The 14,441-nt window shown below is 37.8% G+C and overlaps 1 protein-coding gene across 2 annotated transcripts in view; it reads left to right on the forward strand.

Moving 5' to 3' along the window:
* Nucleotides 1–14,441, forward strand: part of uggt2 (UDP-glucose glycoprotein glucosyltransferase 2) — a 35,388-nt gene that overhangs the window by 9,183 nt on the left and 11,764 nt on the right. The window contains exons 20-33 of one of the 2 annotated variants that reach the window (XR_003052252.1): nt 16–114; nt 1,423–1,517; nt 1,817–2,023; nt 3,706–3,837; nt 4,497–4,627; nt 5,795–5,890; nt 6,730–6,832; nt 7,399–7,478; nt 9,194–9,383; nt 9,499–9,657; nt 10,294–10,379; nt 13,043–13,127; nt 13,233–13,315; nt 13,463–13,505. Coding sequence is in view for 1 of the 2 variants with exons in the window: in XM_008328258.2 (XP_008326480.1) it covers nt 16–114; nt 1,423–1,517; nt 1,817–2,023; nt 3,706–3,837; nt 4,497–4,627; nt 5,795–5,890; nt 6,730–6,832; nt 7,399–7,478; nt 9,194–9,383; nt 9,499–9,657; nt 10,294–10,379; nt 13,043–13,127; nt 13,233–13,315 (1,546 nt within the window). In the remaining variant the exon portion in view is untranslated. The remainder of the gene's footprint in view (nt 1–15; nt 115–1,422; nt 1,518–1,816; nt 2,024–3,705; nt 3,838–4,496; nt 4,628–5,794; nt 5,891–6,729; nt 6,833–7,398; nt 7,479–9,193; nt 9,384–9,498; nt 9,658–10,293; nt 10,380–13,042; nt 13,128–13,232; nt 13,316–13,462; nt 13,506–14,441) is intronic. The other variant, XM_008328258.2, reaches the window with a different exon arrangement.

Genomic DNA, 14,441 nt, shown 5'->3' on the forward strand with positions numbered 1-14,441 from the left:
TTCTTGTTTCTGCAGTTGTAGATGACTGGGAGGACACAACCATGTTTTCATTCTTGGATGTCAGAGACAAGACGTCTGTGGTGGCTAAGAGAATGAAGTATTTGACAAACAACGGTGAGCCATTAGAGTCACAGCTTGATTTCAAATCATGTCATTTCATGTCACACGTGAATTATTTAGTTGTTTAAATGTTGCCATTGAAAGGTGAACCTGTATTTATGAATTTGTTTGTTAAAACAAATGGACACATTGAAATGGGTTATGTTTTTTCAGTACATATATTTCTATCTCTGGAGTATATGCCTGCTTCTTAAGTGCCAGTTTTATTCACTTTTATAATCTCTCAAAATGTGGAAATATTATCCAGCACAAGCTGTTCTGATTTCGCAGAAAACACAATAATATGTGTGAACGAGCTGGGCGGAGAACACAGTGGCTCGTTAGCATTTAAAGCTAAAGGCACTGAAGCTTGTTAAATGTGTGTGGAGATTCGAGCTTTGCCCACTTTTTAAGTTGTTTTAAACATGTTACAAACATTTCATTTAGATGTAAAGGAACAGTATCAATTAAAAAAAAAAAAAAAGAATCTTTGACAATTTTACTGATCTATAAAAGTCCAACTTCTACCGTTTGCCCGATCAGACAGACTTAATCTCCAACAAAACATTTTCTGGGGCTGTTTACTGTCTCTATTCCAGCAGTTTTAATGCCAATAAGAACTGCGTCTCACAGCTCCAGCCTGATACCCCTGATAGTGTTTGGTTTCTGATACAAGCTCTGATGGCTGATTGTCGTTCCTTCACTGTGGATGAGCTCAGTGGCTGCTGCTTCCACTTAGAGGAATATAACCTGACTGTTGACACGATTCTCCCTCTCTATACTTATCCCTGAGTCAGATGTCTTAGTCGCTTTTACTTCTTGCACACAAAATTACCAAAATCTCTCTCCCACTCACTTGTCAACGCAGTGGCATATTTTCCTCCTCAGTTATAGTCAGAGTGTAGTTCAAGTGAAGATTTTTTTGGGAAATCCTCAAAGTTGTCAATCTTGGTTTTCTCCATAAATAAAGTATGTTAGGTTTTAAGTTGCATTTTTAAATCATATTCTCTGTTTTTATGTCAAAATTATTTAAACCAGAAATAGAAAGTTTGAGACTCAGAAGAAGATTTGAGTAATATTTTTTGTGGGGGAATAATTATTGATGCCAGATGGGATGACAGTGAGCAGCATAACTCTGCATATCCCATTCCCTTTTTTTTTTTAATTGACACAAAGGCTAGAATCAAAAAATGAAGATTTATCAGTATTTATACACTGACAAAACAAAGTACAGACTTGCAGCTGTTGGTAACTTTTCATGTGGATTGACTAGAAAATTATTTTTATTAAAAATACTATTCATGAATTTACTTCGTATCATAGATGAGAATGGGATGAGCACTGTGACCATGTGGGTAGTTGGAGATTTTCAGAAGCCGTCTGGGAGAAAACTGATGCTCAATGCTCTGAAGCTTATGGTGAGTTTCATCACTTCATTCTGATTTCTCATCACTGAGTTTGCAACATATTTGACATTTTATAAGGATTTTGTTCTTAATTGGTTTTAAATTCAACTTTTTATATAGATATAGAGGGATATACTGTAAACAAAGTCAATGTGTTGCATTTAGTGCATTATTTCAAGATAGCAAGTCCTGATTTTCACAGGGAAAACATTTCCTTATTAAGCACCCAGCACTCTTTAATTNTAGCCCTCTTTAATCCCTGCTGTTACTGAAGCTATAAGAATGTAGTTTTGGGGTGTGTGTGTAAGCAGAAGTCCAGCCGTGGAGTGCGTGTTGGGGTGATCGATAACCCCAAGGGAAAGCCAAGCCAAGATAACACTGTGGTGTTCAGGGCTATTTGGGCCTCTCTCTTCACCCAAAAGAACAAGGCTACGGTCGAGTTTGTGCAAAAACTGCTCAAAGAGGAAAGCAGTCAGCTCCTCCACCATGGGACCAAGATGAAGGACTTACTGCTGCAGGTAAAGGAGGGATTATGAAATTAATAGTATTTTTCACAACATGGAAAGGTTAGATTTGCATCTCTTGTACATTTAAATAACGCTTGTAAATTTTACCCTAGCATGCAGCAGTTTAACGACACTGGAGAAAATCCTCCTTGTTCTTCTTTCCTTTCCTTTCTTCCACCATCTGTCTTGTTCTTGTCCTTAAATGGGAACTGTGCTGCTTTTACATCATGTGAAACCCTCTAATAGTTTCTGTTATTTTATTGCTGTAGAAAGTAGGCCTGACCAACCTCTGAATGTTCTTTAATTACCAGTAATCTTTGTCACCATTCTGTTGGTCTTACTACTGCACATTAACCATTAAAGACTTGGTTATTGGTTTTCTAAAGAAAGTAGTTTTGAACATTGGAACTTACTAAGAGAAAAAAAACCATTTCAAATAACAAGGCATCAGTCATTTTATTTGCTAAAAGTACGTTTTTATTACCTCCACATTTTGACAATCAATGTAATTTAATTTAAGTGTTACAGTAGAACAGGGGTTACCAATTATGTGTTGTTGGGGTTTTTCTTCTATGAAGGTTCTATCAAGTTGAGGTTTTATGGAACAACCATCTTGAGCAGGAAAACAAACGTTAGAATAAAAAAAGAGAGACTGATTCACAGAGACTGATGTGTCCCTTGTCTCTGGATTGAAGTGCACATGGAGACAATAGTGATTGATGTCCTGAAATTCTCATTCCCCGTTGAACAGAGTACACTCTGAGCATACACCATTCTGCAAAACATGAGGATATGGAGACCATCAGTCTACTCACTAACAGCTCCACATGATCTATGATGGATACCAACACCAGGCAGCCTCCGCAATGAATGTTTAAGTGAAAATCACTGGTGGGAATCTGCTTCCTAGTGCTTGATGAGTAGCTGGGTTGCTGCTCTTTATTTGGTTGTCTGAGCAAAGTGTGTTTAACCAGGCCTGACCATCAGTCTGCTGCAGAGAAGCAGTTCAAACCCAACAATGTCAGTGTTCTCCTAGCTGTGGTGTGCGATATCCACCCACACTGCGGTGCACATAAAGAAAAAAAAAAACAAATTCTCAGACACAAATCAGCTGACAGAAAAGCCCATACCTCTCCCTTCAGAATAAGTCATACAGCACAGTCATGTTACATTGGGGACCGACCATAACAAACTTCCGCACGGTTACACCAGCTTTAAAACAATGGAGAAGACAATAGGCTGGAAATAGCAATAGAAAGCTGGGCAGGAGTTAGCGGTGTGAGTTGAGACACGGAGTCGAGGGATATGAGTTTATTATTGGCTGCCAGACGGACCTGCTGACAGGATTGTGCTGACATTGGTATTTCACCTGTTCTCCCGAGGAGTGAAATGTTAAAGAAACTAATAACTTGACTCCACAAACCTCCACAAGTTCCCTCTTGTAATTTGTTATGGACAAAAAATGGCACAGGCTTAATTAAAGTTGGTTATATTAATTACAAATTGATTAATACTATTATTAAACGTGCATTTCTCACAGCTCTTTCCTCTCTGGCTGAATTATTAAATGTTTCACAATGTTTCACACTGATTTCACTGATGTAGGGCATCAGTGATATTGTGAATAATTGTGTTGGCTCATTTTTCATCTCCCCACAACTAATGCATCATTTTGACTACCTTTTTTGCTATAGGGCATGGACATGGATGCCTTTGAGAAAAAGTTCAATACACTAGAAGTGGATTTCATTCGCAGTCAGCAGCTTTTCTGTCGAGAGGTGATGAATCTGAGTCCTGGAGAGCAGGCAGTGGTCAGCAATGGCAGGGTGAGTGGCCTAGTTGTACAGAATACAATAATTATAAATATATTAGTTTTGGGCCATATTTAATTAGTGGCCTGCAGAGTGTTAGAGTGTTGTAACTGCATGTCATGAGTGCATGTTTCTTTACTGCAACGTGTTTGTAAAATTATTAATGAAAACAGTCTGTTTAATCCTGCAAGAAAGGAATCCACAGATTCCCACTCCTATACCTGAAGTACTTTATATCAGATGATATTTTTTTCCCACTGAGTTGTGAGTATTACTGTAGTACTGTCCAATACACTTGATGTCTGTTTATGAAGGGTTACAGTATGGTACAAACAGTGCAGTGTATGAGTGACTGTTTACCTGCTATCTGTAAGTGTGTAGTATCCCAGCAGCAGCAGCAGCGATGCTGACAGTTACAGAAGAAGGGACCAGTTACTTAGATGGCAGAAACAATTAATATCATTTTACTTTCCCCTGCTGCATCAGCACAGCCTTGTTCCCCAAATAGAACACATACAGTACAAACACATGACAGAGTACCTTGACTTAAAGTTAACTAAACACCTCTCACAGAAACATTACATTTGACATCCCCTTGCCACTGGTAAATAATACATGCTGAGATCTGAATTTAAACAGTCCTGTTCCTGACTGCGTTGTCTTCTCCACATTAGATCCTTGGGCCATTTGAAGAACAGGAGGAATTTACTGTGGAGGATTTCCACTTGCTGAGGAAAATAACACAAAGTGGTTCTGCAGAGAAAGTCCAAGTCAAAGTTAAACAGATGGAGCTGAAGCCAAAGCAGTATGTTTACATTTGTTCAAGCCTTGTTAGCTGACGTAAATCCTTAAATATTCTCTATTAGGCGGGTTTGTCCATCAGGTAATGAGGAGTTCTGCTACTCTCTGTGGTTACAGAATTTAACCACTGTGGAAGTATGTCAGGTTTTTGGCTTAGCTGTAGCATCATCCCCTGTAGAGGGTGCTATAGACACAGTTAAGTCCTCCCTACAGGGAGCTAACAGCATACGATGAATAGCTAACACTACTCACTTCATGGTTGAAGTCATCGCTGTGTGGATCTCCTTTACGGCAGGAAGAGGGAAACAATTCAGAAAACAGAAAAGGCTGAATTTTTTAGCATAACAGTAGGGATGAACACAAGACTATCTGAAGTAACATAATGACAGATGTCTGATTTTGTGAGCGAGACCCAGACAGGAGACACCCGACAATGGCTTGGAGTCTCCTGCCCAATATGACAGCTGTGCCTAGAAAAACTTTAAACACCATGTGTAATTCTCTTCTACAGAAAGCGAGAGAGAGATTTTAACTTTTGTAGATATTGTTTTTAAATTCTATTTAAAGTTTTTTATCATTCATAGTTTGTTAGTTTTCTATGAAGAAAACTTATTTCAAAAATGTCTGAAGGCAAATGTTTAAAATTTAAAAAGGTCTGATTTCAATAATTAAATTATTTTAATTAATTCAATGTTAAGATGTGGCTAACAGATCTGAAATGGTTTATCTTTATATACCTGTCAAGCAGTGACCAGTGTTATATTTTGTTTGATGAAGCAAACCTATTGAATTTCATTAAGCTTGTGGCAGATTTTTGTTTTACAAAAACGAAAGAACATTTGAATAATCTTTAAATTTCAGTTAGGCAGCGATGCAGGTTATTTTACTTGGTGCAAGGGAAAAGAAATCTCCCTGAATTTCTTCAGAACAAAGTCTTCTTTCAGAATTGTTCAGACGTAAGTCAAGGATATATAAAATAATTTGTGCCCTTGTTCATATTCGGATAAGGCCTGTAACAGATTTTCTGTTTAAGTTGGGCTTCACTGATTCATGAGACTACCTTGTTATCAGCTTGACATCACATTAAGTGAGCTCTGTACGACATCTCCTCCCTCATGTATGTGTCATTAAAAAGTGATGGAGGAACCCTGACTCACCTCTTCTCTCTCAGGGCCAGTGACTTAGTCATGAAAGTTGATGCGCTGTTAAGTGCTGCCCCTAAAGGAGAAGTGAGGAGGGACGTACACTTTGTCAAAGACAGTCACAGGTACAACATCACTCTTTCTCTTTGTGGTCTCTGTGTGTGTGTATGTGTGTTTCGTTCTGTTAAGACTTCTGCCTCCCATGTCTTTTGTGGTATGTAAATAACTTAGAGTAAAGAGATGCTAATAACAGATTCTTCCACGAAATAATTGACTTTATTATTTTGGTCTTTTAAAAATTAAGTTAAATTATGGTTATTTACAAAAAAAATAGGTGAAGTGTTTCGTGCAAAATTAGGACAGAAAACACACAAGTACTTTACAAGTATTTTCAGTAGATCTGATGTCTGGTTATTGTTTTAATTCGACCTGGCACATGCTTTCACAGTTAAGACATCACTGTCAAAGATTTAAAATGCCACAGATAATCACATTGTGTTCCAGCAGACGTTTGTTCCAAGGTCGATGGCAGTGATTGAGAACACCCAATCACCCCTGTGTTTATGCCTTGTTTTAAGCACTTTTTAGGCACAAAAAAAGCTAATTTTCACTTCTTCTGTTGCGATTACAAATGTAGTTCACTCTCATCCAATTTAAGTAAGCTGAGGTAGTAGCATTTTGTGTTTACTCTGCTAACAGTTTTCCCCCAACTAGATTTTGTTTTAAAAAAAATAATAAAAAGCAATCTATCGTCATGCTTTTAGTATCACAGTATATTGCAATATATTGCATCGTACAGCCAGATTCTTCATTCTTCATGACGTAGAATGCTGTTGATAGAAGAAACATGCAGCCTTATAGCGACCTGTTTCCGACACGCTCAATGTGGACCCAGCCCTGATCTTGTGTGAGGTTTTTTTTTTTTCTTACTGCATTTGTTTTGATGTGTTGGTCTCCTCCGCAGTATCCTGCATTTATCACCCCGGGAGAAGGAGGTGGTCTATGAAGTGGTGGCCATTGTTGATCCTCTCACCAGGGAAGCCCAGAAGCTGTCCTCTCTGCTGATTGTAAGCTGCATTCTTTCCCATTGATTCATCAAACAGCTGAAGAATATCACACTAAAACAGTGATTTTTAAGTCATCTTTTTTGTTGCTAAACAAACATGTTCCTTTCTTCTTCGATCTCATCAAGTTCAACCTTTGGTTTTGTTCAAATGTTTTCTGATCAACTTTGTTTGAAAGAGACTTACTAGCTGTCTGCCTCCTCTTGCTGGAGGCTTGCTGTGATAAAGAATTTGATTTGGGAATATATAAAAGTATGAGTCACCGTGCGTTTTACAAGCAGCCAGCGAGCCTGCCAATATCAGTGGCTGCTGGTTGCAGGGTTCTCTTATCCCTGTAAAGTCCCTGTAAAGTCCCTGTAAAGTCATCACATTTGACCAACAGACCTCTGCATCATGCAGGGAAATGCATATTGTCTGCATGTCAGCATTTTGTCCCTGTAAAGTCATCACATTTGACCACTGTTGTGTAAGAAAGTGTTTTTTACTTTATGTGCAACTGCCATCAGGTATTTTAGTTCAATGGAAAGCTCTTGTTTGAATTCATGTCTCTTGTTATGTCACTTCTGCAGGTGCTCAGTCAAGTGGTCAACGTGAAACTGCAGGTGTTTATGAATTGCAGGGCCAAGTTGTCCGAGATGCCCCTGAAGAGGTAAGCTCCTGCCCCGGCATTAATTAAATTCTCCTTTTTGGCTTGTTTGTTTCACACCTTTGTCTGCTGCAAGCTCAGACTCTCAGCTTTGCTCCTTCCTTTTGTTAAATTATTCTGCACTGATGCAATCTGCTTAATAACACAGGCTTATTGCTTTGGGCCTCCTGTCATGTCTCCTGTTAAATTGCTTACAGCGTGTACCTTTGCAGCTACAGTAATGAAGTAAAAACCAGAACAAAAAATAAATTTGAATAAAATGTTGATAGTTCTATTGCATTCAGACCCCAGCATGGGTGTTGGTCATTATGCTCAAATGACTTTTTAACCTGTGTTATTCATTTGAGTAACACTTTTTGGTTGTGTCTATTTAACTATTTTTCATAGTATTGCAGTTATCACGCCTTATACACAGAAGGTCCTGGTTTCAAGCCCCAGAGGAACTACATACTTAATGGAGTATCCTGTGTTGCAAAGACTCACACTGTGAATTTCCCCATTGTGGGACAAATAAGGGATTCATTTTTTTCATTTTCTACAAAACTAAATTTTAGTCAAACTGAAACTATGTTGCCCCTATCTAACTTTATCATTCCAGATACTGATACAGATTCCCTGGCTTTGCATTTTAGCCAAAAATGATTCAATACCATCTGGCAGAGACTGGAGGCATTAGGCATGACAGAAACATTACATAGTACAACCTTGTACAAACAAAATGTAACAAATTACCATATAGATTAGAAAAATCTAATGTAAAATAAAACAGCTGAAACCAACTTGTTGAATTCAAGGGATAGGAAACAAATACAAAGCTTTGTGTGGGTTTTTCTGGGATCCTCCAACATTGCAATATTGATTATATTTGTTATCAGCCTTAATAAATTATAATTTGTTGTGTTGCTCTTTCAGTGATTGTTTTTTAGCTGAATAGTGAATATGAGTAAAAAAAGGAATGTAATATCTTTTGTTTTCATCAAGGCATTTAGTTAAGGCAAACACTGAAACCATTATAACTAAAACCTTAGCTATTGTGTGCCACACATTCGGGGAAACAGTCAGTAAATTTAGTTTTATTAACTCTATTGCTCCTTGTGGTAATTGGCTCATGGAAAATTGATTAGCTTTCAAATGAGAAACATTAAAAAAAAAATTCTCCATAGTCTTTCCATAAACTCTTAATGGGGTATTAGACAACTCAAAATTTCACACTGGCTTCAAAAACCCATGTTCAGTAGCTGTTTTTGACAAAAACATCTCTGTTAAATGTCAGTCATACTGTACATGTGCGCAAAAACAACACTTTCACTCAATGCTCGCCCATAATGACATCACAGGGTTGACACGAAAAGTGGGAGAAAAAACACGTCATAAACTTTATCATGCATCTGACCTCGTTTTTTTCTTTGACAACACTTTTGCGACACAGACTGCTGCTCTTACACCTGTGCCCATGAGCTAGCCTTGTGAAATCTGTACAATCATAAAACAAAAAGAAGCAAAAAAAAAAAGGGAGAAAGATAAGACCATCCCAAAATGTAAGGTATTGACTTTTTAAATCAGATATATCAGAAATATTTTGAAGAGCAAATATTTTCCCTGAAAGCTCTAACTAATCTATTTTATTTAGGCCTCTAGCTTCATTGAAACTGTTTTATCTTGTCAATTATTAATTAATTATCAGGCACTTCATTTTTTAATTGGTTTGATTTTCACAGCTTCTACCGCTTTGTCCTGGAGTCTGATGTGACTTTCCTAGCCAATGATACGGTGTCTCCAGGACCAGTTGCCCGTTTTGTGGACCTTCCAGAGTCTCCGCTCCTCACTCTTAATATGATCACACCGGAGAGCTGGATGGTGCAGGCAGTGAGCAGCCCTCACGACTTGGATAACATCCACCTGCAGGAGGTACGCTGCTCTTTAAGTCTGTACTAAGTTTCAGTCTAACCTAATAATGCATTTTTTTTCTTAATTAAATTTCTTGTTGACTTCTACTTTTTGTTTTTTGTGTTTTCTGCACCAGGTGAACGGTGTTGTGGCGGCAGAGTACGAACTGGAGCACCTTCTACTGGAGGGTCACTGCTTTGACCTTTCCACTGGCCAGCCTCCCCGTGGACTCCAGTTCACCCTGGGCATGAGTCGAGACCCACTCATGTATGACACCATAGTCATGGCAAACCTGGTCAGCAGCCTCTCTTAACTACAAGTGTAATTACTTACATGTTTTTGTTAAATAAATGACCTAGCAGTGTTCACACTGGGATTTGTTTTCTTAACCAGTAGAGCCTCCCACCTGCGCTGTCTATTTCTGTCACCTGTTTTATGAGTTGATAAGAGATATGGGTGTAAACATCACCAAAAATGTTTGTTTGGAATCTGAATTTTTTTAAAAACGAATTGTGAATTACTCCCTTTGCACAGAATTTGACCAATGTGTTTGATCCATCTGGAATCTATAAGTATAGACTGAGTAAGATAAACATTTATTTTAGGACACCCATACGCATATATAATAAATCCTGGTGGGCCAATGAGTTTAACCATATGTTAAACTTATTGGTAGCAATACCTTCATGTTTATTGAAAATATGTTAAGTATACAGGAACCGTAACAGGTTGACTATTGCTGTGTCTCTCTGTAAATTCTGAAGCAGTGTTGGCAATAATTATGTAGCTGCACGTCACCACTGCTCCATATACATATCTGTACCCTGCATTCTGGAGATCTAAGTAAAGATTGTAAATGTAGCTGCTGGTGTCTGGTGACAGGCTTTTTTCAGCAAAAAACTTAAACTGTCACTTTTTTCAACCGCAACAGGGATATTTTCAACTGAAAGCCAATCCTGGAGCTTGGATCCTCAGGTTACGTAAAGGAAGATCAGAGGACATCTATCAGGTTCTCACGTGAGTATTTTCCTGCTCTGTGTTGTTGTTTTCCATTTCATCCTTCAACTGATATGAAGGGAAAACAGTTCAATGTTGTTGCTATTTAGGAAACTTCTCCAGCAGCTCGGTGTCAAGTTTGTTCTCAGCTACCTGGGCTTTTTTTATACTGGTAGCTATGAAACCGATCACTATGGTAACATGGAGAGCTGCTGACACCAGCAGCTCAAGGTTTTGATGAATGCAGGGAGTTCTGCTCAACACAGTGGGGTGAGAGACAGGTAGGAGGGAAGAGACACTATTAAAGAGGAAGACGGAGTGGAGAGATGATTCAGCTGGTCATCTTCCATGTCATCCAACTCAGATGGCAGAATATCAGCTGCAGAATGTGTTTTAGTGAGAGAGAGTGTAGGTGTCATCTGTAAAGTTTTTTTTTTAATTTCACAATGGCTGATTTGATAAGCTGTCATTAAAAGTTGTACATACAAATGTTCTTTTTGTACAAATGTGAACGTCAGAAATGTAAAGTGATATGCACTCAAACTACGTATTTATTCATCAAGTTAATAAAATAATTAGGTCAACCACCATTTAAAAGTTATAACATTATGAAAGAGAGAGTCCAGACTTGACTTTTGAGCTGCTCAGGTTTTTATATGGAATAAACGGGCAAAAATCCCTGCAATGCTTTGTTTTCAAAGTTTTTCTTAGTGTAAAAATAGCATTAAAAAACTAAAACCCAATAGATGTAGATGTAGAACTAATTGTAGTTTTTATTGCGTTTTGAGAATGTTGAACTGCTTTTCTAAATCTGGATTTGTATTTAACACTTTCAACAGTTTGCCCTTTGTACTATAATAAAATATTATATTCTGGCACACTAATAATAAAATAATGTTAAGCATATGTTAAAAGTTAGCATCTTTTCCTACAGATACTTTCAGAGAAGTCCTAACAATCAAGGATATTGTCCTTTCTAAATATTTGTTTGATTTAAGACACATACAGCCCTCAGTTTCCCCAGAATCACTTCAGACAACCAAGATTTATTCCCCAATCCTCCAGGTGAAGCTAAGAGGTGATGTCATTTTTCACCTTGGCAGTGTCATTATTCTTGTGGTTAGCGGCACTCCACTCGGGTTAGGTGGCCGATCAGCTCCTAGTGGGAGTGTCTGCCCTCTCCAGACTCAGGGCCTGCGTTTTCTTCATGTACTCTGTGCTGCCGCTGCGTCTGGACCTGACAACGATGAATGAGACGGCAGAGCTCTGCTCTCCTCAGAGCATGGATACAAATTGATCTCTGGTGCTTTTCTAACACGAGCCCCAAAGGCTGAGTTTCAGCAGTGACAGCAGTGCGAGAGCAAAGCACAAGCAACGCTCGAGCAGTAGAGGAGTTGCACTTAAGGCTAAATGAGGAGGGGTGGGGGGCATTTATCACAGTGATAAGGTTAGGCTTTTTGCCTTTAGTAAGCATTGTGGTTGTAATGGCTTGCTGCGCATCATAGCCCATTGCTCATCCCTTCCTGAAGTTTGCACTCTGGCGTTTCACCAGCAGAGCCCTGCAGTTTCAGCCTGTCAGAACACATTTACTAGTGGACAAATCAGTCCTAAAACAATTACAGTGAAAGGTCAGTGTTGTGCAGTCAATACAGCATGGGCCTGCTCATTAAATCTACCAGTATGTACAGAGCGGCCGAGCAGTAGTGATGAATAAAATAATGGTAAGGTGACTGCTAATGGTGATAGAAGGTAATGAATATGGTCAGAGTGTGACCCTGGCAGCTGTCCCAGGATCAGCTCTTAAGTGTGTGCTCTCACTCTGTCAGTGCTGTCTATTAGCTGCTGTTGTCTTCCTCAGAGAGTGGAGTCTGTTCTTTTTCACTGATTAGCTCAAAGGTTGAAACACATGAGACAACTGCACACACTGAGACGTAAAAGTGTAATTACTATTAATGCCTCAGTATAAAAAGATTATATTAATAACCAGTAGGTCAGACATAGAGGTTCAATATAATACTCAAATACTCTTGATTCTTTATCACATTAGATCTGTCTCAACAAAACCCTCTATGTCTCTTGATTCTCTATCACATTAGATCTGTCTCAACAAAACATAAGGCAATTCCAGCTGACAATATATATAATATTTACTATGGAAACACTAATATTAATATATATATGTATATATATGAGTATATATATATATATGTGTGTGTTTGTATATATACACGTTTTTTAATATTAACTATATGTTATTTACACCTGATTGATGATACTTAAAACTTAATGACTGTACTCATGAGAACCGTTAAACATTTCAATTTTTTTTTACTGTTAAATAAAATAAAGAACAAAAGATTGTTAAAAATCTTGAAATGCAATATAAAAGCAAAACAAAACAAATGATTATAATTAAATAATAATTCAAGATGGTTTAGAAATGAGTAGTGCTTGGATAGAAGAAACATTTGGGACATCTCTCAATTCTTTTAGATTTTATGCAAGTAAAAAATGAATGGTAAGACTGTTCAGTTTTTTTTTTTGTTTTTTAAGGACAATCAGACAACTGAGACTGTGCACTGTTATACACCTGAAACATTTTATATCACTGCTATTACACTCTAAGGATTTTATAATTAAGTAATAATATTAATTCATGTCCTTCTCATTGTCCTCATCTGCAGGCATGATGGAACCGATTCTCCTGCAGATGCTGGTGATGTTAAAGTAGTGCTTAACAGTTTCCACAGTAAGATCATCAAAGTCAGAGTAAGTTTAAAGTCATCCTGTTTATTTTAACATTCTGAATTTGAAATTTAAAAAATTAAGAAGTGTTTAAGTAATGTGCATCTGTGTTTTGTTTTGTCTTTGTAGGTGCAGAAGAAAGCAGACAAAATGAATGAAGATCTTTTAAGTGAAACAACTGAGAACAAAGGGATCTGGGACTCCATAGCGAGGTTTGTTTCCTTGATTATCACATTTTTTGTGGTTGCTGTGTTAAAAAAACCAAAACAATAGCTGAGTGACAGTAACAACTGTGAGCTCATTGATCGACAGATTTGTTGACGTGCGTTCTGTTTGTCAATCACACACTACGGTTTCAGGAGATCAATTTCTTCCCCTGGATCCCTCCTGCGATATTATTCTGTAAGATCTAGTCTTGCAAAAAATATGTGCTTCTGTAGGTATGTGCGTGTGTGCATTTGTGTGTTTCCTGCAGCATTTCCTAACTGTGTGATCCTGTCTCCTTACTTAATGCTTGCTGTATGAAGTGTTTGGAGCACTTTTGAGAAAAGGTAGGCAGTGTGGCTGCAGCCCGTTAATACCTCAACGTCTTTGTTTTACCCATTAGTGTTTAGTGGTGACTCACTGTTTTGACATTAACCAGAAAGAAATGTTCATGTTATATACATTAGAGTGTAATTCTCAAGGCTTGGTAGAACTGCATATTTACAGTTCATGTTTACTGCAACTAGTCTTTAAGGTCATGTTTGCACTGATTAACTGCAGACTATCCTTGAACATGAACATTCACTCTAATATTATTCAGTATATCATAGACCCATATATGATAGCTTTAATTATCACAACAAATCTCATTGGTTTAATATTCTTTATCATTACACAGTTTCTTTTCTCCTTTATATGTGTATCCACCTGCATTCAAACAAATGGCCTTCATTTTGAAATTCATTCCATAGAAAAGAAAAAAAAATATTTGGTTTATAAAGTCTCAGATTCCATAAACATTCACATTAGGGGAACAGGATACCTTCTACCATGCAGAAGTTCAGGATTCAAATCCACACTACAACTTTAGTGGACTCATTCTTATAGCTGAATGAGTGGCTGATACACCATAGTAAATGTATCCATCCATTGTATCATAAGTGTATTGTCACCTTCGATTGGATACTGAACACAGTTATGGAACAAATTACATTGTTGGTATTTAGTATGTAAAGTGTTTTAGACGAGGGCTTACATACTGTACCATATTGTACAGGGCAGATGCTGGACAGCCCCCGTGCCCAAGTTTCCGAGCTGACCAAGGGTAAACCAACACTTAGGAATACTTTTCAT

The sequence above is a fragment of the Cynoglossus semilaevis genome, chromosome 16, assembly GCF_000523025.1.
Source record: "Cynoglossus semilaevis isolate Cse_v1.0 chromosome 16, Cse_v1.0, whole genome shotgun sequence".
NCBI classification, from domain to species: domain Eukaryota; kingdom Metazoa; phylum Chordata; class Actinopteri; order Pleuronectiformes; family Cynoglossidae; genus Cynoglossus; species Cynoglossus semilaevis.